This window comes from Calonectris borealis, chromosome 12 (genome assembly GCF_964195595.1).
Source record: "Calonectris borealis chromosome 12, bCalBor7.hap1.2, whole genome shotgun sequence".
Classification (NCBI taxonomy): Eukaryota; Metazoa; Chordata; class Aves; order Procellariiformes; family Procellariidae; genus Calonectris; species Calonectris borealis.
Window position 1 is genome coordinate 1040040 of NC_134323.1, and position 26172 is coordinate 1066211.

The 26172-nt window shown below is 55.4% G+C and overlaps 2 protein-coding genes across 8 annotated transcripts; both read left to right on the forward strand.

Annotated features, from left to right (window-relative positions):
- The first annotated feature begins 53 nt into the window (after positions 1-53).
- E2F4 (E2F transcription factor 4) lies at positions 54-14984 on the forward strand. 4 transcript variants are annotated; one of them, XR_012675327.1, is made up of 10 exons: positions 54-229; positions 1920-2029; positions 2576-2737; positions 3205-3248; positions 6076-6137; positions 6910-7195; positions 8275-8466; positions 9656-9703; positions 10491-10768; positions 12285-12329. XR_012675327.1 is itself a non-coding variant. In XM_075160858.1 (10 exons), the coding sequence occupies exons 1-10, from the start codon at positions 83-85 to the stop codon at positions 12787-12789; spliced, it is 1212 nt and encodes a 403-aa protein (XP_075016959.1). In that variant the 5' UTR covers positions 54-82; the 3' UTR covers positions 12790-14984. The 4 variants fall into 4 exon arrangements, 1 of the variants encoding a protein (XP_075016959.1); XR_012675329.1 differs by lacking the exon at positions 10491-10768 and adding an exon at positions 8580-8736 and having other exon boundaries at positions 12285-12311; XR_012675328.1 differs by lacking the exon at positions 10491-10768 and adding an exon at positions 8584-8736 and having other exon boundaries at positions 12285-12311.
- A 200-nt stretch (positions 14985-15184) lies between these two features.
- On the forward strand, positions 15185-24443 carry ELMO3 (engulfment and cell motility 3). Of its 4 annotated transcripts, XM_075160845.1 has the most exons (20): positions 15185-15434; positions 15508-15548; positions 15668-15740; positions 15819-15869; positions 16336-16505; positions 17362-17461; positions 17566-17717; positions 18497-18575; positions 19236-19286; positions 19651-19773; positions 19952-20083; positions 20355-20459; positions 20954-21062; positions 21280-21416; positions 21517-21680; positions 21811-21923; positions 22165-22269; positions 22598-22680; positions 22946-23026; positions 23229-24443. In XM_075160845.1, exons 1-20 carry the CDS (start codon positions 15357-15359, stop codon positions 23439-23441), a joined length of 2160 nt encoding a protein of 719 aa, XP_075016946.1. In that variant the 5' UTR covers positions 15185-15356; the 3' UTR covers positions 23442-24443. The 4 variants fall into 4 exon arrangements, with proteins under 4 accessions (XP_075016946.1, XP_075016947.1, XP_075016948.1 ...); XM_075160846.1 differs by lacking the exons at positions 15185-15434; positions 15508-15548; positions 15668-15740; ... (2 more) ...; positions 17362-17461; positions 18497-18575 and having other exon boundaries at positions 17633-17717; XM_075160847.1 differs by lacking the exons at positions 15185-15434; positions 15508-15548; positions 15668-15740; ... (3 more) ...; positions 17566-17717; positions 18497-18575 and having other exon boundaries at positions 19261-19286; positions 19665-19773.
- The last annotated feature ends 1729 nt before the right edge of the window (positions 24444-26172 follow it).

Below are 26172 nucleotides of genomic sequence, written 5' to 3' on the forward strand. Positions count from 1 at the left end.
CCCGCCCCGGAAGCTCCCTTCGTGCCCCGCAGCCCGGAAGCGGAAGCGCGGCGGGGCCGGAGCCGGCGGCGGCGGCGGGCAGATGGCGGAGTGCGGGCCGCAGCCCCCCGGGGGTGGGAGCGGGGCTGCGGGGGCGCCGAGCCGGCACGAGAAGAGCCTGGGGCTGCTGACCACCAAGTTCGTGTCGCTGCTGCAGGAGGCCAAGGACGGCGTGCTCGACCTCAAGCTGGTGCGGGGGCTGCCGGCGGGGGGTGAGGGCCCGCGGCCCGTCTGCGGGGGGAGCGGAGCTCCTGCGGGCCCGGCCCTCCGGGGGCCGAAGCAGGTTTTGGTGGGGGGAGCCGGGGCATGGCAGCGCCCGGTGCAGGGAAAGCGGGGTCCCCGGGGGTGCGGCAGGGCTGCCGGCCGCGCCAGGGGCCTGCGGAGGGGGCCCCGCACCTGCCGCCCTCGTGTGCCCTCCCGCCGCTTCCCGCCGAGCGGATCTCCCCACCCTGCCGCTCTGCTGTCCCCAGCAAAGAGGGACGTTGCAGGCGTTTGCGTGCCTCACCTGGAGCCCCGTTTGGCCGTCTTGTCCTCTTCTTGTTCTCTTGTTCCTTGCCCCGCACCACGGTGCTGCTTGATCACCGGCACCACAGCGACCCAGCCCGATAAAGCCTCCAAGACCTATAGAAGCGGAGAGACTGTTCCTCCCTGCGGCGCTTTGCCCCCCTGGCATACAGCAGGAAGGGGAGCGTGGTCAGATTCAGCTCTGCCAAAGGTTGTCCCTGATGCCTTTAGGCTGTGGAGAAGTGCCCTGTGAACGTGCCTTGCTTCTGCATTTTTAAGATCCTCAGCTAGAGGAAGTAACTCTGTCTTTGTGGCGCGTATGGTACCTAAATCTAGGCCTTTTCTATAGGTGAAGTTCCTTCGCTGTGGTTTCCACAAATACCTCTTACGTGGGTACGCGTGCGAGCGCGCTCTGACCCTTCACAGGCCGCAGACAAATGCCCTGAAGACGGAAGGGCTGGAGGAGTCTCCTGGCTGTAGGCTTCCGTCCTCTCCTCTGCCAAATTGTTCCTTTGGATCAGGGCAATATTTTTCTGCTTAAAATGTCTGTTAAGTAGATTCGTTGATTTGAAGGGTTGTGCAGCGTAGGGACTCCAAAGTCCTGGTCCGTTTCTGGCAGGCGAGAGGGAACATCATTCCTGTGCTGACCCGCTCTGTACGCGGTGCCCCTGGCGTTGTTGGTCCTGGCTATGCCGGGGCCGCACCCGTTAAACTCTTGCTGGCGCTAGCTGGCCATGCGGTAGTGGAAGGGGGTGTATCGGTGCCGTCCGGTGTGTCCCGAAACCTGAGGGGAGGAGAATCCTCTGAGCGAGGCAGGGAAGTCCTGGGGCTGCTGAGGAGCTCCTCCCTTACAGCCGTGCTCACTCTCCTCCCAGCGTCGTGCCTTTCAAACAGAGGAATCTGCCTCTTGAAAAGGCGTCGATTCTCTATCGAGCCGCATCACATCAGATTTAGAAAAGACCTTTTGAGTGTCGACTTCGCTAAACTGTTGTCAGTCGCACAGACGGCTCTCTGCGTTCCTCTTCCCATCCCATCTCTTTTACCCTGAAGGAGTACTGAATTTTTAGGCTGCCAGGCTAGTGTCTTCTAGCACTGCTTTCCTGCTGAGGAATGGTGATTTTCAGACCCACTGCGAGCCAGATGGCTGGAATTTGGTTTGTGCTTAGTGGGGAGGTTGCTGGGTAGGAAGAGGAACGAAGGGGCAGCGGCTTCTTCTCATGGTCCTAATGACATTGAGAACATGGCTCTGTAATTTGAGGTGCTGGCACAGAGGTATGAGATGGCAGGCAGAGTGCTTGGCCAGGAGTTAATGTGACAGGCAGGAAGGAGTGAAACATGACTGAGAGTTTGGAGTTAAGCGTCTAACCTTTTTGCAGGCTGCGGATACTTTGGCTGTACGACAGAAGCGACGGATTTACGATATCACGAATGTCCTGGAAGGCATCGGGTTGATCGAGAAGAAATCCAAGAACAGTATCCAGTGGAAGTGAGTGACAGAGAAGCTCTAAATCGTTCACAGGTCCCTTCTGGTCCCAGATCCTGTCGTATAGGTGCCTTTTTCCTCTTCAGGCAAGCAGGGCTTCGTGGGGCTGTTGTCTAAGTGACAGTGCGTGTAAAATGCCCCGCTCAGAGCAAGGTTCCTCGGTGGTCTGCGCATGCTTGTACTTCCCCCAGCTGGGCTATGCTGACGGTAGTAATGAGGAAAGCTGAAGCACGTATGGCGTGTCTTTTTTACAGCGGAGCTGTCGTTTTGGTACTAAGTATCTGCAGTGTCTTGGGCTAGAAAAGATGCCTGTCACAGCACTGGAGATGGGGGAGAGCCCTTCCAGTCTGTGGGATGTAGGCAGATGTACCAAACGTTGCTGTGCGGGAAGGTGGGGATCTAGAGCGGGTACAGATGAAGCTTTATGGGCGATCTGGCCTTGACGTATGATGGGTGGCAGTAAGGGAGGTAGCAACCTCTCTGCAAGGTTGGGGCTGGTCTGGGTGCCTCCAGAGGCTGATGCACATCATTCCTTTTTACTTTGCGCAGAGGCGTGGGTCCTGGCTGCAACACACGTGAAATAGCTCACAAACTTATCGAGCTGAAGGCAGACATAGAGGACCTGGAGCAGCGGGAACAGGAGCTGGAGCAGCAGAAGATGTGGGTTCAGCAGAGCATCAAAAACGTTACAGAAGACGTGCAGAACAGTCGATATCCTTTGTGTGAACTGATTACTCTGTCTCTGTGTTCACTTGCTGGGCTGGAAAGCAGAGACCTGAGGGATCTGCACTGAGAGGGTCAAGAGGCAGTGCCTGCCTTTGAAATTAGGGCAACTCTGTCCAGCCTGGGAACCAGCTTTCTCTGCAGTGCACAGCTTCTCATCTGGCTTTTTGAAGTAAAAACCACTGTAATGTTTACCGTGATGAGAAAAGTGCTTCTCTCCGAGCCACAGGTGCCGCTTTCTCGAGCGTAGAGCTGCTCTTGTGGCTTTGCCTATCTTAGGGTGTCAGCTCTGACGAGTACGTAGCTTGCAGACCTCGCCTGCAGACCACTTCAGAGTGTGGCGTGGAGAGCCTTCTGGGGATGGCGTTCCTTGTGCTCAGGAAGGAAACGCCAGGTGCCCTCTGAGTTCTCCGTCTGCGCAGGAAGCTGCAGCTTTTCTCCTTAACCTCGGAAACATTAGCGTATGTGACCCATGAAGATATCTGCAAGTGCTTCACAGGTGAGGAAATGGTGCTCCATCGTAAAGATGTAACGCTGCAGTCCTATCACTCTGTCGCAGCTGCTCTCCTTTCTCCAGGAAAGAGGAGGCAGCGGACCATGGGCTGCCCAACAGCATCAAGTTAAATGTCGTGTGAGCTCTGACACCATCCTGGGTTTGTGTACCACTGAGTTGTAGCTTTTTTGTCACCATCAGAGGGGACAGGCGGTTTCTTTTGCTTGTGTTTAAAGGAACATAGCTGCCGTTCCTCAGGAAGTCTTTTTTGCTGGGTGTCACTATGTGTGGGCGGTGTTATGTTACAAGCCCTTGATTTTAAGGGCTTGGGTGGACAGTGTTCTAATAATGGGAAGCAAATGTTATTGCATGGTAGAAATCTGGGTGTAAGCAAGAAAATAGCATAAAAAGTGTTCCCCCAGCTGCATCATGCCCTCTACCAACAGGGATGCAAGGAGGAGGTAGTGGAGAGCAGGACAGAAGGGAATATGCTGCTTGCTGTGACCTCACTCCCTTGTGTACTGCCTTCCTAGAGCTGTGAGGTGCCTGTAGAGAAAGCCATGTCTTCTGTCTCTGTGGGGCAAACGTGAAGAAAACCCACAGCAGTCTCTGTTTCTTCTCTATTGCCAATTTTAATGATAGCTGTAGGACCAAAAAAAAAAAAAAATCCCCGGTGGCCAGCGTGCAGTACAGCAGCCTGCAGTACATAAACTGTTCTCAGCTGTAGTGGTGTGGAGTCGCATCTCCTTTCTGCTTCAGTGGACACCTGACCTCTCCTCACCCCGTGCAACCTGCATCTGCTTCCTTGCAGCAGAGATTGAAGCTACTTCTGACCACCCCCAGCCACGCGTAATCTCGCCCTTGTCTAACTCCTTCCTTGTCTCTTCCAAGTGATCTTCTCCCCCTACACTTCATCAGCTCTTCTGTTTTTCGTCTTTGCCTTTGTGTGCTTTCTGTGTTCACCAGGCTTTATACTGCTCGAGTTCCTGCTGGTAACTTATGCATCACCACCCCCTTTGCTTTACTATTTCTTCTGATTTAAGCTAGCACTTTTTGGGGGCAGGGATTGTGTTTTCAGTTTGGTAGTGCTTGGGGCCAGATGACTCGTAACAGTCTGGAAGAGTTTACTGGAGACGAGCAGACAGCTTATTGCTTGGTTGATTGAGTGTTTTGCATTTTATTGCACCTGTTTTTTGTAAACCAGTTTGTGTCTGAAGTCAGGCCTCACCAAAATGTGTAGAGAAGATTAGATCTTGCTGAGGGCAGACCTGAATTCCTCCCAGAACAGAGACTTGATCCACGCTTTTCCATTGTCTGTTCAGTGTCTGCCCAGTTTTGCTGTATGAATATGCCTTACATAGTTTTTTTTTTTCCTCTCTGAAGTGTCTGAGCCTCGCAGAGGTTCTTTGTTGGACCCCTTGTGTTCTTGAACTGTGGTGCAGGCTGAATTTCAGCTCCTGTTTTTTTTTTTTTCTGATTGACTGCTATTGAATTTGCTTTCTCAAAGTGAGTTAGGGCTTGAAGATTTCCATGTTTGGACTCTTGTCAAATATGGATTCATTATTTGGATTAATTAAAAAAAAAAAAGTGAGTGTGTGTTAGCTTTCAGTGACTGGGAAACATAATTTTCCCATCTGTTGCTGTGATGCATTTTGCACTTGCAGAATCAAAAAGGAAGTGGAAACACACTGTACGCTGTTTTGTAAAAGTATTTGGGACGTAGCCATCAAGGGAGATAGAAATGCAGCGCCTGTATTGTTGAAACTAAGAGGTCTTAAAGCTTGAGCTTGTGTCTTTGAGCTTTATTATGCACTTTTAATGTCTTTTAACAATAATTTTCTTAAGTGCAATTTGTTAAAGGAATCTCATCTTATTGACAAATCCTGTGGTATTTTTAATCCCTGTACCTTTTGCTGATCTGACCTTTATTTGCCTGCCTAAAATTAAAGGATGTGCTCTTCTGCTGTCCACTCTCTCTCATCGCTCTGGGGATCTTCTGTGTTAATTATCAAGTGAAGCTTAATGCAGAATACCGGTGAAGTGCGAACACTAACCACACTAAAGCTTAAACATTCAAAGTGAAAGCTGCTAACTGCTCAGTCTGAATACGTCTGATGTTCACAGCACTGGTATTTCTCTGTTCACGCTTCTCTAAACCCGGATATGGAGTGGAAGCTGCTCGCCTGAGACTGTTGTGTTATTAGGGGCACGGGTCTTAAGGAGCTGCAGAACTTGAAAAGGAAAGATGCTGTCAGCCTGGCTGCCAGCCCCGCGTGTGCTGGGCTCTGTGCAGGCCCCAACACAACTAACACCAGCCAGCTCTCTGGCCGGCAGAGACTGGGGAGTGTTGGTTTCGGGTATTGGTGCTGCAGCATGAGGCTGCCATGCTGTTGGCAGCCTGGCTCCTGAGCCTAGTTCGACACCGTCTCTCCGCTGGCAGTGCAGCTCTTTGAGTTGTGCGCTCTTTTGTTTATAATTCACATCTAAAAGCTTGTGACAACAGGATGAAGGATCCTTCCCTTAGGATTCAGATGTTCTTAAGAGTCAATTTAAGCCAGCCCTTCTGAGGGAAAGAAAGGTTAGTCCTGTTAAGGATGCTGCTAAGAAACTTCGGGGTTGCTTTGGGAGAAACTTCACAGGTTCTTTGTGCCCTGGGCAGTTGGCACACTGGGAGCTGTGGGGTATGCTTAGCAGCTTAGGTGGGTGTAAATGGCAATCCTCCAGGGAAGGGAGCGCAGGAGATAGGGGGCTTTGAGGAGAGGCTCTTTGTCAGTGCTTAATTATCGTGAGGACAGTTCGTGCCCACTGAGCGCTGACCAGTCTGTTTTCACAGGAGACACCCTCCTTGCGATTCGAGCCCCATCAGGCACGCGTTTGGAGGTTCCCATCCCTGAGGTGAGTGGTCGATGCTGGGCAGAGAGCGGGAGTGTCTGTGTGTGTGTGTCGGGGCGGGGGTTGTTGCTGGATTGACCAGGCTGGGAGTTGGCAGTCAGGGCTTTGATGGAGTCAGAGGAACCGGCAACCCAAGGGAGGCTCCAGATATTAAATAACTGCCAGGAAAGTCTGTTGTTTGGAAGTACGTGAGTAATTGCAGGAGCAGCAGGGAGAGGATAGTCCTGGGAGTCAGGGGAATTGTGTGTGGAACCATGCTGGAGCACAAGTCTGATGAGGAGCGGCTGAGGGAACTGGGATTGTTTAGTCTGGAGAAGAGGAGGCTGAGGGGAGACCTTATTGCGCTCTACAACTACCTGAAAGGAGGTTGTAGCCAGGTGGGGGTTGGTCTCTTCTGCCAAGTAATAAGCGATAGGACGAGAGGAAATGGCCTCAAGTTGCGCCAAGGGAGGTTTAGGTTGGACATTAGGAAAAATCTCTTTACTGAAAGAGTGGTCAGGCCTTGGAACAGGCTGCCCAGGGAAGTGGTGGAGTCACCATCCCTGGAGGTATTTAAAAGATGTGTAGATGAGGCGCTTAGGGACATGGTGTAGTGGGCATGGTGGTGTTGGGTTGACGGTTGGGCACGATGATCTTAGAGGTCTTTTCCAACCTTAACGATTCTATGATTCTATGCTGAACTGTCTGGACAGCATGTCTTGCCTCTGGGAAATCTGTGTTCTGTTTGAAAAGGGCCTTTAATATATGGTTGTGTTTTGCTTTTGACTTTTCCCAGGGCCTAAATGGGCAGAAGAAATATCAGATCCACCTGAAGAGCACAAGTGGTCCCATTGATGTTCTCTTAGTAAACAAAGATGCTTGGAGCTCTCCTCCTGTCGTACTACCTGTCCCTCCCCCTGAAGACCTCATTCAGTGCCAGGCAGTTGCACCCTCGAAACCGCAGATACCACCGCTCGCCCACTTCCAGGAGGCATCCGTTCCCAGCAGCACCCAGCCCTCCACTCCGACACCTACCAGCACTCAGGACCATAGCCCTGCCGCGCAGAAAGCCGCAAGCACAGGTGAGGGGGCGGTTACGGGAGCAGAAACGGGATGGTGGCCGAGAAAGGAGAGTGCGTTCCTTGGCCTGGCTGGGGCTGGCACTGCGGGTCGTGCAGCATTGTCAGCTCCTGGCAAAGGGGGCACCTCTGCCTTTGCTGCCGTGAGCCTTTTCTTTTGTCCTGATTAGTGGGACTGGCTGCGTTAATGGAAATAAGACATTGGCTTGAGGGGGTGGTGCCAGCCTGTAGGAGCAGCGGTGGGGGAGAGACCGATCATGCAGATATGTTGATTAGCAGAAGTTTGTAAAAGGGTCTTCGAGGCTCAAGCTCAACTTTCAGTTTGAAAAAAGACTGCCAAAAATACTAGATTAGGTTGGTTGTGGCGTTGTCCACCCAAATTTTGAAAGCCTCCAGTGGTGGAGATCCCCAGCTTCCTTGGTGAGCTCTTCCAGCACTGCAGCACCCTCTCAGTGAATTTCTTTTTCCTGATGTCTGGATCCTTTGAGCTGCATCTGATGCCTGTTGTGCATGTTACATCGTCTGGCACCACTGAGAAGTTCTTGATTTTTGTAACTGCCTTTCAGGTAGCTGCAAGCGGCTGTTAGATTGCCCTTAGACTTCTCTTTGCCTGACTGAACAAGCCCAGCTCCCTCCACCCCTCCTTGTAGACCATGTGCCCTAGACCCCTGGCCAACTTGGTAGCCCTCAGCTGGATCTTCTCCACATCTTTCTTGAACTGGAGGATGGCCAAAGCTGGACACAGTATTCCAAGTGCAGCCTCAGCCCCAAGCAGGAGGATAGTAACTTCCCTCAATGTGCTGGCCGTGATTCTCCTGGTGTAGCTTACTACCTGGCTTGTGTTAATTGCTGTGAGAGCATGTTCTTGGCTCACGTGCAGCCTGGTACCACCAAGACTGCTCTCCAGCAGAGCTGCAGCAGGACCTGGGAGTTTTTATTGGGTGAAAGCAAGAAGCCATCTTCCTATGCAGCTGTCTGTGCTTGGCCAGCATTGCCAGTTGAGGGTTGAGTCTGTGCTGCAGCCGCTTGCTTTGGGGCTGGTGGGAGACGACATCCCTGTGTGTGTCTGCGGCTCTTTCCAGAATGCGGTGTCTCAGCGGCAGAGTCCAAGAGCAGCGGCGACTTCGACCCCCTCAGCAACGCGTCCGCGTCGGCCGGCCAGCCGGACGGGTTAGATACCCAGCCGCTGCAGTCCTCTGCCTCGCTGGACAGCAGCTCCGTCCTCCCCAGCCCCTCTACCTCCTTCGAGCCGATCAAGCCTGATCCCACAGGAAGTGAGTATGCGCCCTCGTTTCCTGCGTTGCTCCAAAAGCATGCTGCTTGGAGCGAGGGAAAGGCTGCTGGCCCTGGAGGAAGGAGCTGAACTCCGTTCTGCCTTTGCCGTCAGCCAGGCTCTGCAAGGGATGAGCGTTTCCCTGAGAGGGTGCTGGGGAACCTGGTGAGAAGGTGACTGTGTCATGTCTAGTGTCCTGATGCTTTCTGTGACACCAGTGCTAGAAAACCTGCAAGGGACACTCGCGTGACACACGTCTCTGCTGTTATAGGTAGGATTATTCCCTGGTAGGATTATTCCCTTTCAGTCCCTCCAATTTTTGAGACTCCATGAAGCTATAGAATTTCCAGCCATCACTGAGAGCACCTTTGTAACTCATGGGGAGTTTTCCTTTACTAGGAGAGCTCTTGTGTCTGTTTTCCTCCTTTACTCAGGAATACTTCATCTATCTTTAGTGATCTCGTGGTCTTAATGATCTCGCAGTATATATTTGGGGAGCTCCTTGATGTGGTAAGGTAAAATGGGCTTTAAAAAAGGGACATTTGAGCTTTATGCCAGGAAATGGCAGGCTGGCCCAAGGAGAGAAAAACATCCTCTGGGTAAGACACACTGCTTTAATGTTTTGAAGCCTACCTTCACTGCAGAAGCACTCTAGGTTAGAGAGTTATGGCTAGAAGAGGAAATCTTACTCAAATGTAGCTCACGCAGTGCTTTTTTCACGCTTCTGCTGCTAGCACGTCCGAGAGAAGCATGAACTATCCGTCTTCGTCTTGGAGTAGTTTTGATTGTGGAATTAGGCCTTTGGTGTGCACATAGCTTACCATGGGTGGGCCTGTGCTCACTCTCTAAAGGCATGCCCTCCTCCTACGCAAGATAAATCGAGGCGGTGTACGGAAGCTGGCGCCACGTGAGGTTTACATACAGGCAATTACTCTAGAGCTGCTGACTGTGATAACATGTTCATGTCCCGGGGCTCCTACAGATCTATTTTAAAGTAGTCGAGCTTAAGTATTTTATTGCTTATCATTTCAGCTGAACTATGTGACATGGGGTGTGGGAGCAGAATTTCTGGATGGCGTAGGATGATTTGGGTGTGTAAGGAGTACTGTAGGACAGTAGGTGATTATGCTGTAAAGCATTTCAGACTCTTCATGTAACGATGCAAACCATTTGGTTTGTTGTATTTGCAGTACTGGAACTTCCCAAAGAGCTGTCAGAGATGTTTGATCCAACGAGAGGTATGTTCACTCCCTGACCACGGCTTTGTTCTGTGCCCATCTACCCACAGAAGTGGCACAGTTTGTTTTGTTCTTTCCCTTTCGGATTATTTTGGGGATGTGGTTTTGTGAGGTGCTTGTGGTCGTTGGTGGCTGCTGGCTCTCTACTTATAGTTAGGCACTCTTAAAATTACTGGGTTTTGTATATATTTTTCTGTCTTCATGTTGCCAGCAACCTCTTAGTTTGCCCTACAGTGTGTAGATGAGGGCTTTCCCTTCCCCATGCTAATCTGTGCTCTGGCTTCCCACGCTCCTTCTCCAACTTGTCTGCACACAAGAAAAATCCCTGTTAGTCTTGTTTAAGCTGTAGCCTGCCCGAGGCTAATCCAAGCAAATAATCTAGGGAGATAGATAGTCTTCTCTCTTCGAAATAATCCCTCAGTGGTTTTGGTGGTGCTAGTAATTTTGGAGCAGTAGGGGAGGGAATGCTGTTATTTGTGTTAGGAGTTCTGCCTCTGCCCAAGGAATGTCTGGGTGTTGCTGCCTAATGGTGGGACGGACTCTGGGCTAAGGGCAGGAGAGGTGAAGGAATTTGGTCTAACATAAGCATAAGCGGGGAAACTCTTTTTATCTGCACATTTATTTCCCTTCAATGCTGGTGTAATACTTTCTAGCCCCGCAGCTAGGCAGAGCCGAGTACACACAAGCGCTTTGGTGGTGGTGACAGGATATGTACAACAGCAGCCCCTAGTTCTGTGCTCTAGCGGGTGCTTTGTGAAAGTGCTGTCTTTGTGTAAAAACCCCACAGTCGCAAATGCACGTGCGCACCCATCTGATCTGTGTGCTGGGAGCCCTGGGCTCCGCAGTCCGTCCGGAGAACCCCTTCCTCCGTGCTCAGCACCCGCTGCTGCAGACAGTGGGTAAAGTCTTGGTAATGACTGAATGCAGCTGAAGAGGAAATTTGACTTCGTGATGTGAAACATAAACTGCTGCAAGGCCCCAGCCTGTGTAGAAGATCTAGCTTAACCCAAACTAACTACGCGGACTATGTGGACGCTATTAAAAAGGAGATGTTTGCTGTCTATGGTAATGTATGTTGTTTTATGGAGTATTCTTCCCAATTTGGAGGGGAAAGGTAGAGATCCAGGAGTGAAGGTCGAAACAGTCGACAGCTACGGAGGCAAAGCTCAGGACTGGAAAAAAGCAACACTACAGAGCTTGGAGAAATGGGCCTTGCAGCATGCTCCGTGCTTTCATCCCTGTGTGACCCCAGTAATGTTGCCCTGGCACTGGCTGCTGCTTTAAGGCTATGCAGTTTAAGCTGCCAGAGCCTGGAGTCCTTCCTTAGTGTTTTGTATTGGAATTACTTTTTCTGCGTGGTTTTCTCTCTCATTTAAATGGGTGCTTAATAACTGCTTGTTTTAAACTCGTATCCTGGAAAAAAACTGAATTGCAACACACATACACACACCCTGCTATATTACAAGCCCTGATCTAAGAATGCAGGTTCTGCATTTAATTGCTATTTATTGAAGCTGGTATTAGTCCTGGCTAGTCACTTGGTGTTGAAATCCGCATCTCATGGCGCTGAATTAGACAGGTATGTTCCTGTCCTCTAGGAAATAGCCTGCTGTGGATAAGCGTCTTGAAAATGGGCTCATCTGAGTTTCTTTTGTGAAAGCCTGTTTCAAGCGCAGGTAGTATCTTGTTAACCCAGTAGACTGAGTTAGATATTCATTATCTTAACTTGGTAAAGTGGTATTCAGAAAGTTGTTTTCAGGTGCTCAGCTTCTTAAAGAAAAGAGATTGACTTGCACGTGCTTTGTCTGCGTGCTTGTCTGTCTACCCTTCAAGTGCCTTGTGAGCCTACTAGCCAAGAGTAACAACGTTGGAGGAAGGAATGACATTTCAGAGAGAATTAATTTTTTTACAGTTTTGTGTTGGCGGTAGAGGGGAGAGCAATTAATGGCCCAGTCGGGAAGGATATGCAGAGCTCAGATGCTCATTCTGTTTGGCAGCGGGCAGCCGGCGAATCTGCCAGGGCTTATGGCTGGATTAGCCAGCGCATAGCCGTGGGGCAAGGGGAGCAAATTAGCAGGACAGAGGACACAAATCTGGAGGAAACTGGAAGTTCATTAGTTCTGCTGCTCCTGGAACAGCTCATTTGGCTTTTAATTTTCGTCCCCTTAGCAAAGTTGCTGGGTAATTGAGGACTGTGAATACGTCAGGCTTTACCAGCTCAATTTCTGGTGCCTGTTGAAGAGTTTCCTTTGGAGGAGTTCGGGGCACCAGCTAGCGTGCCGGTGCAGGGGTAAGGCACAGCCCGTCATGTGAAGGAGACTGGCGTAAGGTGGAGCTAAGGCAGGCAGAAACCTCCCGCAGAATTTTTTGATGCAGCTTGAATTGTCTGACACCCATTTCCCTTCGCTTGTGGCAGGAGGCCCAAGCCCCTTTCGCCAACGCCTGCTGCACACGCTGTGCCTTAGCCAGGGAAGGGATAACAAGGGTGAGGGCCAGAAGAGGCTGGTAAGGGTGGGATACTGCACGGGAGCAGACCAGGAAAGCAGAGTGTGTTGCTTAACCATGCTTGTCTCTTCCCCAGAATGTATGAACTCCGAGCTGCTGGAAGAGCTGATGTCATCTGAAGGTGGGTCTTTGAGTCTCCCCCGCATGGTGTGGCCTTTCCAGGGGAGGAAGACCGTCTTGTGTGACTTCACCCAGCTGGCAGCCTTGTGACTGCAGGCTTGCCCTCATCTTTTCTGGGCTCCGGACACAGACTCCGTTCTCACTGTCCTGCCAGTCCCTGAGGGAGGTGTGAGGATCAGAAGAGCCTGTCTCTTCCATGTCGCAAGGCTGATTTGAAGCAAGCTCAAAGACTGTTACTGCGCGGTGGCCTCCTCGTGGCCCCGCAGCTCAGCGCCCCTTGGCAGCTCTTGGCTAGGTGTGGGAGTGCCGAGTTCTGTAACCAACTGTCGGCTTCTCTTTCCCCAGTGTTTGCTCCCTTGCTCCGCCTTTCCCCTCCACCTGGAGATCACGACTACATCTACAACCTGGATGAGAGCGAAGGCGTCTGTGACCTCTTTGACGTGCCTGTCCTCAACCTCTGACTTCTCAGTGCGGCTGTGAGCCTCGCAAACACAGACCGTTTTGTTACTCTTTGGAAAGTGTCTATTTTTGGATTCCTTTTGTGGTAGAGCTCGATGAGTGAGCGATTCAGAGATGTTCTCATATGGACCCAGAACCAAGAGATGTGGACTTGCAGGCCGGGAGCCTCCCCGTAGCTTCTTCCTCTTCCTCTGTTGCACGTGCAACTCGCCCCGCCGCATCTCTCGCTCCACAGGATCCTGGGCCTCACTTCAAAGGGTCTGTGTTTTGAGTGTTCCCAGTTCACCCGTAGAGTTTGCCCATGTGCCTCTCCGAGCTTCCTCAAATCTGCATGCCTTGGTTTTTCCTGCACTCCTAGAGGCACTTTGCACCTCCTAGGTACCAGCTGCTACAAGGAGCCCTAATATCGTGGTCAGTTCACAGGCCCGGAGGTAGTTAGCTAGATTTTTCAATGTGAGCGGTTCAGATTGGGGTGGTTATATTTCTGAATGACAACGAGGAAAAAAAAAAATATGGCACCAAAGTGTCCATTTCTTCCAGTGACTCCAGACCAAGCTAGTATGTTTTACAAGAAAAAGCACTTTTTTTAGCCAGCTGTGCCTCCTAGTGGGCCTCGGGAGTTGAGCATTCCTAGTAGGACCCAGGAGCTGAGTCTGTCCCTGCTTGTGTATCGGCAGGAATGCTGGTTCTGCGTTCACCAATCTGCTGATGCATGAGCCCAGGGGCTCCAGCTCCTTGTACAGCAGCTGTGCTGTTTCTACAGGGCTAAAGAATAGGTGCCAGTATGGTTTTTTAAAAATTTTTATTTGTTTTTGCCTGAGTGAAGATATGTTTGAAAGGATAAGACTGCTCCAGCTGGTGCCTGTAAGGTACTCCAGGTACATCAGAGCCTGCTCATATTTGCAAGTAGCTGTCTTCTCCAACCATTGCACTTGAGCCTTCAACTGTCTAAAAGGCGACCAAGCAGTAACAGTTCAGTAGTATTTTGCCGTGACAAGTTACGTAGGTGTTGTCAAAATAGTGCTTTTTTTCCTCCCTTTTTCGCTCTTAGCATCTGTTCAGGATCAGGCTTTCTGTATATTTGAATTTGCTCCTCTGGTGTCCATACCCACGCCCCCAGTTCCTGATCCTGTGGCAGGTCGCTACCTAGCGTGATGCTTTCTCTGCATCGTTCTTCTGCAAGATTTTCTTCGTTGCTTTGTAATGGAAGGTGGGCTGTTGGGTTCGTTACGATGATCAGGTGGTAGCAGTCTTGGACCCTGTGCATTTTAGTTGGAGTAAAACGCCCTGATGGATTTGTGTTGTATTTTGCAAGCCCCAACTTTGGTTTTCGGTCAGATCCTGTATTTGAGTGTCTTCAGTTTTGCACATCTTCCTGCCGACACGGTGGTAGCAGCTGTCCTGCCTTTCCTGCTCCGCAAACTGCCGAAGAGAGGGCCTGGCCAGGAGCACGGCTGGCTGTTGCAGAGAGGTAGCTTGCAGCCATCCACGTAACCAGCTGATGTTTAACTTCTCCGCTTAGCTGCTCACCGCCTGGGAACCACACAACCAGCTGGAGCGCCAGCAATAAGGGATGTAAAGTCTTCAAGGATGTAAAGTCTTCAATTCTTATAGCGCGCAGAGGCGAGAAGTGTATATGCTTGGGAGCTGCATCCCCGAGGTGGCTCCTCGGGCCATCCTATTCTGCGTGGGACTCCTCCAGAAGAGCCCTTCCTCTCTGCAGCCCCGAAGCACCGACGTCCTCTTTGGGAAAAGCGTGAAGAATTCAGGAGGAACAACGGGACGCTCTCTAGTTTGGCAGCGGGCAGCGCTGCCGGCGAAACAGCCGTGACGTGGGACCCCGCCGGGGGGTGAACCTCCCGCCCGCATGCAGCCGGTCCCTGAACCTTCCCTCCTTCGCGTGGAAGCCGACCGAACGCCCTCGGCCCTGCGCGCGCGTTAGCTAGGCTCCGTGGCTTTGGTGTAGCTTGAGCTCTCCGTGTGCTGCCTGGCCCTCGTCCTCCTTCCAAGTGTTCGTGTTTGCCACCAGTTAGACAACCTTCGGAAAAAGATACCTAGAGAAAAATTTACAGTCGCAAATGAACTTTTGATTCATATATAAAGATTATTTTTATACTTTTTTTGCAAGGAAAGAAAATTGCCTGTAATATTTGTACAGTGTTCTCTGACGTGAATAAACAAAAAACTTTCCAAAGTTTCCCAGCCCGCCCCAGCCTGTGCCTCCCCTCTGCTGAGCCCCGAGGGACGGGTGCCCCCGAAAAGCGGGGTGCCGGCCGTCCCCCTCATCCGTTGGCGGGGCCGGGCCCTTTCCCGGCGGGAGGCCCCGTCCTCGCCGTGGAGGTGGGTCCCGCCGAACCCGCGTCAGCTCAGGTGAGGGGGCTGGGCCGGGCCTGCTCAGGGCTGGGTCCGGCACCGCCATCGAGACCAGCGGCGGCGGCAGGGCCTCGGGGCCGGCGGCAGGGGCCCTCCGGGAGGCGGGGAGGCAGCGGCGGCGGCAGCGGCGACCCGGAACTGCGGCGCGGCGGGGCGGGGAGCCGTGCCAAGCGGTGACGGCGCTGCTGCGGGAGCCATGCCGCCGCCCAAGGACGTGGTGAAGATCGCCATCCAGATGGTGGGAGCCATCCCGCAGCTCATCGAGCTCCAACAGGTACCGCCTGGCACCCCCAAACCCCCCCTGCCGGGCCCCCCACCCCAGCTCATGGCCGCCCTCTCGCTTGCAGACCAAGCCCCTCGCCTCAGTGCTCAAGGACGTCTGCGATGCGTGAGTACTGCACCCGCCGCCCACCACCGGGTCGTGACAGCCCGTGACCTGGCTGCCGCTGGCCCGGCAGCGACCGGCACTAGCTATACGGTGCTGTGACCGGCCGCCCGTCACCGCAGGTGGAGCCTGCCCAACGCCGAGCGCTATGCCCTGCAGTACGCAGACGGGCGTCAGACCTACATCACCGAGTCGGTGAGATGCGCCCCCCCACCCCTCCCCGGCCCCACCGGCACGGTGCTCACCAGCTCACCCGTTCTTTTCTCCTTACAGAACCGCGGGGAGATTAAGAACGGGAGCATTTTACGGCTGACCACTTCCCCGGTACATCCCTCTGTCCCCCCGTCTCCTTCTCCGCCACGTGCTCTGGTGGGATGTCCCCCCTGCGATGGGGCGATGCGGTGCTCCAAGCCCTCTGCCGCTGCCTCGCTCGGCGACTTCTGGCTCATGACGGCTCCCCTCGGTGTCTCAGACCCATCAGACCTGTCTCAACCTTCATTCTCCCTCGGCAGAGCTTGGGGGAGTTTGAAGAGAAACTAGATCATCTTGAGATGCTTTGGACGCGTGGGCCAACTCATCAAGTGTTCTTAGGGTCATGCCAGCTTGGCCTCCTTCCTCAGCTCCTCCTGGTCTTTGATCTGGTGGCTCTGTCTCTCGGTCCAGCTCCTCACCGGGGCTGCTCTAGCCTAAGCCTCCTTACAAAACTTTTGCTTAAGCTCTTCCAGCCTTCTCCAGGCTTCTCGCTGTCTTTTGATGAGCCCCTTTGGCTTGATTCTTTCCTTCCTGGTAGGACCAAGAAGCAGAGAGGTTGTACAGCGGGATCCAGAGCAACAACTCGGATGTGAAGACTGACTCGCTGAAGAAGCTTGCGAGCCTCTCCCAAGACGTTACCTTTGCTCAGGAGTTCATCAACAGGAATGGCTTGAAACAAATCTTCTATATTGTGGAAGAAGGGAATGAGTGAGTGTTGGGAGAGGACTTTCCTTGCAGTTCTTGACTTTTCTTCTCCCTTGCTAATGCTGTGTGAGCTCCAAGCCGGGTGTTGGAGTGGACTCGGTTCATGTTCCCGGCTTGTTGATCCCTGTGCTGCAGCACAAAGGGCAGCGCTGGCAGCAGGGTGCTTGTTTCTGCAGATATGTGGCTGTGTCCCCGCACGCTGGCAGCTAAGGGAAGGTCCCCAGGGGTCTGTGACCCCTGACTCCTCATGAATGTGCCCAGACTTTAACCTCCCATCCCTTCGCTGGCTGGGTCATCTGCAGCCAGGATGGTTTTTGCTGCCAGGAAACCTCCTATGATGATCGTAGCCTCTGCTGCTGTGCTCATTCCTCCCACCCCGAATAATGCCATGAGGTTTTAGCTGCGAGAGGTCTGCAGGCAGCTCGAGAAAACACCAGTTGCCAAACTAGTGCCTGCCTGACTCTTTCAGGATGTGATGGTGCATCTCCTCTGAGCTCCTATCTCACAGAGACGTGGAGCCCAAAACCGGGCAGTGCAGTGTGTGTTTCTTGGAAGTAGGGGGAGGGATTTGGGGTGGCTTGGCTTTCCTGAAGGCTTGTCTGCAGTGATCTTTGTACCGTGGTAACGCAGCTTTCCAGAAACTGTTGAACTTCCCCTGCCTCAACTTCCTGGGATGACTAAGCAAGAGTCCGATTTCTTACCCAACAGCCTCTCTTTCCTTTCTTCTCCTGCTCGCTGCTCTCTGCTTCTCTGGTTATTTCTAACCTACCCACCAACGTGCAACTGCACTCCTGCCTTATGGTGGTGGCTGTGGGGTATCTGGACCCGCCTCACTGCGTTTGCTCGTCTGTTCCTCCAGTACAGGGGAGATGTTAGCTCACACCCTCAAGGCCTTCATGGAGCTGATGGAGCATGATTTTGTTTCCTGGGAGACTCTTAGCGCAGCCTTCATCAAGAAGGTAAGCGCCTTCTGCAGGTTCCACAGCCTGTGCCCTTGGGATTCCTTGTTGTTCTTGTCAGCCAGACTCAGCCCGCCGTCAATGGATGGTTTTGTGTCTCGTAGATAGTGAGTTACGTCAATATCAACGCGGTGGATGCATCTGTCCAGCAGCTCTCCTTGTCTATCTTGGAGAACATGGTACCCACCAGCCGCCTCCTCTTTGAGCTAGTCAAAAAAGAAGTGACATTGGATCGTCTTCTCACCCACCTGCAGGTGTAAGTGGAGAGGCCAGAGCACCGTTCGCCCCCACCCCAAAGCCGGTGGGGATGAGGCGATGGCGGGGATTTCTCTGGGTGCTGCTGATTATCCCTGGCACAACGTTGTTATTTTCCTTTCCTAAACAACTTGTGGATGGGCAGCGTGTCCTGTCCCCGCTGCTGGGGGAGGGATGGACTGTCCTGGAAACCACCCCGTTTCCGGGTCCCATTCCTTCATTCATGGCCTGTTTCATTCAGATATTTTAATTCTTTAGCGGACCTGCTGTTTTTCTGGCATTGGCTCTTCCTTCCCTTTCCCCGGAGTATTTAGGATATTCTCTGCAACTTGGGGTGGTGGTGCTGTACTGAACAGAGTTTGTTAAATCCCTCAGCTAAGGTGGGTTCTTTGCTCCCACATCTGCCTCGTACCTCTGCATCTCTTCAGTTTGGAGGCTTTTCTTTCTAGAAAATGGAGAGGCTTCTGCCCAGGGCTCCTGCCAGACAGGAGTCTGCTGCTCACCCAGGGTTTTCCTGCGGCTCCAAAATGCTGCACCCACGGGTGTGTGTGGAGCAATATCTGATCCATCCGTGGGGGCTCGAGGTGACAGTTGTGGGGACCACCTCACCCCCGGTCCCGCTGTCAGCAGCTGCTCACTCACGGCTCTGGCCTCTCTGGGTCCCCCAGCTCCGCGCAGTGAGGTCCAGCAGTGAAAGGGGGAGAGGGCTCTGCCTTGGGGAGGGCAAGACCATCCTCCGAGCTGGTGACTCTCCCCATCCTCATCATCCTCCTTCTGCAGGACAAATGCCCAGCTGCAGCTGAAGGCGATGGCCCTGCTCATTGCGCTGCTGCTGGCTGCGACCGACGCTGAGCGGCGGGTAAGGGGCCGCTCTCTGCCCGCGGGCGGTAGGCAGGACTGGGTGACGGCAGGGTGGTGGGCATTGCAGATCCAAGCACCACAGTGCCGCTGTCACGGAGATGCTCTGCCAAGAGGCCTCTGCTCTCTTACACCCCTTGGAGTAGCTTTGGGGGAGAGCAAGATCTCAAATGACAGGAGAATTATCATGGCTGGTGGTGGCACAGTGACCTTGATGGCCCAGACACAGCGCCTGGCACATCTGGGCCATCACGAGCCCCCCTGGGACGGGGTCTTGGGCAGCTGGGTCCTCCACTGTAGTGTTTGTGTTCTCTGGGATGGTGGGGCTGTGAGAGGTGCCCGGAGATGTTTCAAGTCAGTGTCCTCACTCTGCCTCTTCTCCTTGACCGACACAACCTGTCCTGGCAGCCTGGTGGGGCAGGACCTGTTTGAGCCCCATTGGGGTGGGCTAGTCCTGGCCACCAGGGCAGTGGAAGCTGGGGGCAGGTCTCCTGCTCAAGTGTTGCTCCTGAGACTGCTGGTTCCTTTCTGTCCCCACCCTGCCTGTGGCCCAAAGCCAGGCATAGCGGGGAAGCGGGTCTGCAGAGGGAACACTGGCTTTTTTTTGGGAAATGGTGGTACGCTGAGCTGGGGAACGTCTCACAGCCTCTTCCCTTCCTAGGACATGATGGACTACCTGAGGGAGAAGAACATCAGGCAGTTTATCCACAAGGTGAGGAGCTGGGGTTGTGCAAGGGTCTGCTCCGTGCTTCACCCTCCCTCCTTCCTCCCCAGCCCCTGTCTCCTCAAGCCCTGGTTTTGGTGACTCTGCCTGGCTGGGTTGCCTGCACGTTACACACCCCTTCCTTGATGCCTCCTGTGGGTGCTGCCGTGCTGGCACCCACGTGCCCAGGGTTGCACCCCTGGTTGCCTGCGGTTCAGCGCACCCTGCTCTTGCCCAACCCCAAGGGGAGCTGCCCGCTTCCTAACGCCCCTTCGAGCAGCAGGACCTGCTGGGCTTTGGCTGTTTTGCCCTGGGCTTGGAGGAACCAGGAGCAGCAGCCTGGGGGAACCTTCTCACTTGCGGTCTCCTGTAGAACATCATCCACAGCTCCGAGCCGCTGGGGGACGAGATGGCCCATTACCTGTACGTGCTGCAGTCCATCAGCCTCAACCTGTGCGAGCGCCGCATGAGGACCTCCATGGATCCCTACTCACAGGTCTGGGAGCGCTCTCCTTGCGAGTCTGGCCCTGCTCTCTTCCACCTGTGGAAGTAGAGGCAGGTGAACATTCGCCTTTGGGTGAACTCAGCACGTTTGATTTCATGGTGGGTTTGTCCTGGGAGAACCTGTGTGCATGGAGCTCACCGGCATCCCCTCCTCTCCGCTCTCCCTCCAGGAACAGCGGGAGCTCCTCCAGTCCCTGCGCCAAACTGCCTTTGAGTCGGAGAGCGAGGCGCCTGCCAGCAACTTCAGCACCGAGCGCCGGCGATCCCTGTGTGCCAAGGAGTTCCGCAAGCTGGGCTTCATGGTGAGTCCCCCATGCATCCCCTCCCCAGCCCCACGCTGGCTCCGCCACCCGGCCTCGACGGCACCTTCTGATGGCTCCAGGCTGGTGTCCGTGTTGATCCTGATGGGCCACCGGGCAGTACCTCCCTTCTCGTCCCTTGGCACCGCTAAACAGCGAGTGCTGTGGAGCTGCCGGGACTCAAAAGGCAAACCCCATGGCTGCATCAGGAGGACTCTGCTGCTCGGAGGAGAAAGCAGCCGTTGCTGAATTGCATCTTTTTCTGTCCTCCTAGAACAACAGCAACCCAGCGGAGGACCTCCGCCGTGCCCCGCCGGGACTCCTTGCCCTCGACAACATGGTGTATTTCTCCAGGCACACCCCCAACGCCTACAGCAGGGTGCGTGCTCTCTCCCGGAGAACTCCCCGGCGGAGAAGCGCTGGTGGATCTCCACCTTCTTTTCCTTTCCTTGTGACCTGTCCTTGGCCAAACCCAAGCGAGGAAGTCCCTTTTGGGCAGTGTCCTACTGTTGCCCTCTTTCAGACGGAGCTGAGTCTTCCCTGCGGGTAGGAGCAGCCATTTGAGGCTGGTGGCACTGAAGGGTCCCCATAATTTTCCGTGTTTTGCCCACAGCTTGGTTTCCAGGCCTTGTTCACGTCTGAGCAAACCGGGGCGATTTGGGCAAAACCAGCCAGCGGCTGCAGAGCATTAACCCCGCTCCGACCTGCTGTGCCTGTGATCAGCTCCAGCACTGCCGCAGGGGAAGGAGGGGGCCGGGGTTGTTTTTTTGGGGAGAGCTTACTCCTTCTGTTAGCGATGGCTTAACCTGGGGGGACAGCTCGCCCTCCGAGTCTGTAGCCCGCGTAACGCATGGCAACGACCCTCTCCTCCAGTTCATCCTCGAGAACAGCAGCCGGGAAGACAAACACGAATGCCCCTTCGCTCGAAGCAGCATCCAGCTCACCCTGATCCTCTGCGAGATCCTGCACGTTGGAGAGCCGTGTACGTGTGTGCCCCGGCTTGTCTTTCTCCCTGCCGGCTGGCAGGAGTGGGGACAGGCTGCCAGGGCAGGGGGCTGCGTACGTGGGGCCACCAGGCTCTGGTGTGGCCGACAGCAGGGGAAGGGGAGGTGGGGCTGGGAAATGTCCAGATTCTCCTGGGTACTGAAATCCCCTGGAAAAACTGGGGAGTCTGGCATCATCTGTCCTTCTCACCGCAGGCTCGGAGACGGCTCAGGCCTTTTACCCTATGTTCTTCGGGCAGGATCATTTCTTTGAAGAGCTCTTCTGCATCTGCATCCAGCTGGTGAACAAGACCTGGAAGGAGATGCGCGCTACCCAGGAGGACTTTGACAAGGTGCGAGGGGATGCTGGGGCCCTGGACGGGAGCTGGGGCCACAAATTCAGGGGCTCTGGGGAGCGTCACCAGACTGGGGGTGACGTCCTGGGCCCCGCAGGTGCTGCAGGTGGTGCGGGAGCAGATCACCAGGACCCTGTCCCTCAAGCCCACCTCCCTGGAGCTATTCAAGACCAGAGTGAACGCGCTGAACTACAGCGAGATCCTGAAGTTGCGGCAGACGGAGCGGCTACACCAGGAGGAGACGCTGGCTGTGCCCGTGCTGTGAGTGGGCCGCGGGCAGGGAGCCGGAGCTGCGATGGGGGGTGGTGGAGGGGGACGCCGGGGGGACTGGGGGAGGTCAGCGAGCGCCTGTTGAAGTGGTCGTGCTCTTCTTCTTCTGCTTTCGCCCCAGGGAGCTGCGTGAGAGGCTGAAGCCGGAGCTGCTGGAGCTGATCCGACAGCAGCGCCTGCTGCACCTCTGCGAGGGCACCCTCTTCCGCAAGATCAGCAGCCGCCGCAGGCAGGGTGAGCGCCAGCCCTCTGCTCCGGGGTTGGGGTCCCGGGCTTGTCCCCACGTCCCCTGCCACCGGGGAAGTCACAATTAATCTGCGGAGAGTAGCGTGCGTGGCTCTGGGAACGGCTGCTGTGGGCTAACCCACGGGGTGGGACCAAGTGGGGTGTGCTGCTGGGGGGGCAGCTCCCCACCCGGGGAAGGGGACCTCAGCGGGGGGAGGCCGAGCATTTCCCGACGACCCTTCTGCTGCAGACAAGCTCTGGTACTGCCGCCTGTCACCCAACCACAAGGTGCTGCACTACGGGGACGTGGAGGAGGGGGTGCACTCTCCCCCCATCGAGAGCCTGCCAGAGAAAAGTAGGTGATGGGGAGAAAGAGAGGGTGGGAGGAGGGAGGGGAGCCCGCTGCCCACCCCAGCTGTGAGGTGCTGGGGAAGCTTTAAGGTGGGAATTGCCCCTCTGCCTGGCCCAGTGCCCGCTGGCACCGCAGGACTGGGAGCTGTGGGAGTTCAGGCTGGGGCGGGCTGGCTCTCCAAAGGGCGCCACAGAGCGGCTTGAGCCCCCCCCCGCCCCGAGCTGCGGATGGCTGTGAGCCCCCACGCTCGGGCTCTGCTGGGCTCTGAGCGCCGGGGACCTGGGGGAGAGGAGAGGAGAGTGGGCACTGACAGCTCCTCCGCTTGCCCCAGTTCCTGTGGCGGACATGAAGATGCTGCTTGTGGGGAAGGAGTGTCCGCACACGAAGGAGAAGGGCTCCGGGAAGCAGAACAAGGTCAGCACCTCCCACCCCGCCTTGCGCAGGGGGCCCAGCACGCTCCCCTCCCCAGCTGCTGATGGTTTTTGGTGGTGGGTAGATGGTGGCAGGTTGGGTGGTTTCACAGATGGTGGCAGGTTTTTGACGTGGCTTGAGACTGGAGATCTCTTGGGTCTTCTGGGGCGCAGAGGAGGAGGCTGGGAGGCAGCTCCTGCTCTGAACCCCGCCGGGGCTGGAAAAAGTCCAGGTGTGAAGCTGGCTACCCCCTGTGCTGTCCCCCCAGGACGTCCTGGAGCTGGCCTTCTCCATCGTGTACGACATGGAGGAATACTGCCTCAACTTCATTGCCCCCAACCGGTACGAGGTGAGCTCCAGGGACGCGCTGGGGAGGCACGCTGCGGCCAGATGTCCTTGCCAGGGGACAGCAGGCGGGGAAGGGAGTCATGCGTGCCCCCCCCAACCCCCCCTCCTGGGCTTCCCTGGGGTGGGAGCCACAGGGTGGGGAGAGGTGGGCTCTCCAGCTGCCCAGGGCTGGTGCCAGAGACGCCCGTGCTCTGCTTCCCCAGTTCTGCCTCTGGACGGATGGGCTGAACGTGCTCCTGGGCAAGGAGATGACGAGCGAGCGAACGCAGACGGACCTCGATGTCCTGCTGTCCATGGAGCTCAAGCTGCGGCTCCTGGACCTGGAGAACATCAGCATTCCCGACACTCCCCCTCCCATCCCAAAGCCCCCCAGCAACTTAAACTTCTGTTACGACTTCAGCCACGTAGAGCAGTGAGTTCCTCCCTGTGCCCTGGCCCCCTTCTACACCCCCCCAAAATCAAACCCCTTCCTCCAGGCTCTGTCCCTCATCTCTGCCCCAAAGGGACGAGCCCAGGCGCTGGCTGGGGGCTTGGGCATGTGCTGCCTGCACCTTGCCCATCCCGGGGCGAGCTGCCCACCCTTCCCTGCCTGTGTCCTGCCTTCCTGCGAGAGCACGGGCCTGAGCCACCGAGCGTCAGGCTCCTGTTCGAGGCGGGGTGACCTGGCTGCTTTGCCCCCCTGCCACGGGCAGGCAAGACGAAATCCTTTCCAGACAGCTGAACCCCTCTGTGGTGGCGGTGACCCCCCCCACACCGCAGCCAGGCTTTGGGCAGAGAGGGCAAGGATGCGGGCAGGAATAAAGGTACAGGCAGCGCTGGGACAGCTGGAGGGGGAGCAGCACTACAAAGGTACGAATCCGCACTGCCTGGCTCTCCCTGTCAGCGTAGGGGATCCTTTCTGGCCAAGAAAGGGGTTAGAAAAAGAATAAAACACCCGTTCCGCTCAGTTTGGTGAGCAGACAGCATCTCCAGAGCAGGGTGTGCCTGCCCAGCCAGGCCCGTGCCGCACTGAAACGTTTTTCTGCTGAGCCCTGTGCGCTCCCGCTCCTGGAAGGGGGGTGTTTAGGGTACAAGCCCCCTCTCCCAGCGCCATTTCAGCTGGGCAAGGGGCTCGCTGCCACCATGCCTGGTGTGAGGAGGAGACCCTGGTCTGCCCTCGCTGCCCGGCGCTCGTGCCAAGCCTGGTGCCTTCCCCCGCCCCGGGCGGGTACTTGCACACTTCAGCCATGCTGCTGCACTACTGCACCACGACAAGCTACCTCCTCCCCGGCCCCCACGGCTCCCACCCCGGTGCCCCACACCTCCTCGTGCCTACAGCTTCTCCATCGGGTGTAGCCTCTGACCGCAGCCGCAGGTCGCCGGGGCTCCCACCGTGCCTTTGCCTCCCACGTATCGGGACAATAAACACTTGTGGAGAACTCGGGGCCGTGTCCTTTCCAAAGGTTTGGGGAAGGGCTCAGGCTGACTGCGGGCCCGAAGGCACTGTGCAAGCTGTGGCACACAGCATGAAGAAGCCTGGAGGGTGGCCGGCAGGAAGGTTTTGTTCCTGCTGCCACGTGGAGGAGCAGGCGAAGATCATGGAGCGGTTGGTTTTGAGGGCGCTCACGAGCCATATCCGGGACAACCAGGGGATCAGGCCCGGCCAGCACGGGTTCATGGAAGGCAGGTCCTGCTTGACCAACCTGATCTCCTATGACCAGGTGACCCGCCTGGTGGATGAGGGAAAGGCAGTGGATGTGGTCTACTTGGACTTCAGTAAGGCCTTTGACACTGTCTCCCACAGCATTCTCCTGGAGAAGCTGGCGGCTCACGGCTCAGACAGGTCCACTCTTCGCTGGGTAAAAAACTAGCTGGACGGCCGAGCCCAGAGAGTTGTGGTCAACGGAGTTAAATCCAGTTGGCGGCCGGTCACGAGCGGTGTTCCCCAGGGCTCAGTACTGGGGCCGGTCCTGTTCAATATCTTTATCAACGATCTGGACGAGGGGATCGAGTGCTCCCTCAGTCAGTTTGCAGATGACACCAAGCTGGGCGCGAGTGTTGATCTGCTGGAGGGTGGGAAGGCTCTGCAGAGGGACCTGGACAGGCTGGATCGATGGCCCAGGCCAATGTATGAGGTTCAACAAGGCCAAGTGCCGGGTCCTGCACTTCGGCCACAACAACCCCAGGCAACGCTGCAGGCTTGGGGAAGAGCGGCTGGAAAGTGCCCGGAGGAAAAGGACCTGGGGGTGCTGGTCGGCAGCGGCTGAACATGAGCCGGCAGTGTGCCCAGGTGGCCAAGAGGGCCAACGGCATCCTGGCCTGTATCAGAAATAGTGTGGCCAGCAGGAGCAGGGAGGTGATCGTGCCCCTGCACTCGGCACTGGTGAGGCCGCACCTCGAATCCTGTGTTCAGTTTTGGGCCCCTCACCACAAGAAGGACATGGAGGTGCTGGAGCGTGTCCAGAGGAGGGCAACGAAGCTGGTGAAGGGCCTGGAGCACAAGTCTGATGGGGAGCGGCTGAGGGAACTGGGGGTGTTCAGCCTGGAGAAGAGGAGGCTGAGGGGAGACCTCATCGCGCTCTACAACTCCCTGAAAGGAGGTTGTAGCGAGGTGGGTGTTGGTCTCTTCTCCCAAGTAACAGCGATAGGACGAGAGGAAATGGCCTCAAGTTGTGCCAAGGGGGGTTTAGATTGGACATTAGGAGAAATTTCTTTACTGAAAGAGTGGTCAGGCCTTGGAACAGGCTGCCCAGGGAAGTGGTGGAGTCCCCATCCCTGGAAGTATTTAAAAGACGTGTGGATGAGGCGCTTAGGGACATGGTGTAGTGGGCATGGTGGTGTTGGGTTGACGGTTGGACTGGATGATCTTAGAGGTCTTTTCCAACCTTAATAATTCTATGATTCTATGATTCAGGCGAGGGGTCAAGTCACCTCCGAGGAAGGTGGCTGTGGGGCTACAGCCAGGGCTGTCTCCAGCTTAGGAGCATTGCGGTGGTCCCGGTAACAAGGTGGACAGGCTCAGCTCCTGCAAGTGGGCTTGAGGCTTGGGGAGCAGCGTCCTGGGTAGAAAGGAGCTGTTGCAAGGGGAGGCGAGGCTGGTGAGGGCGGGCTCTGTGAGGCTGCCGCCCTGCAGGGCCAGGCTCTGCAGCCCCCGCTCTGCAGCTCTCC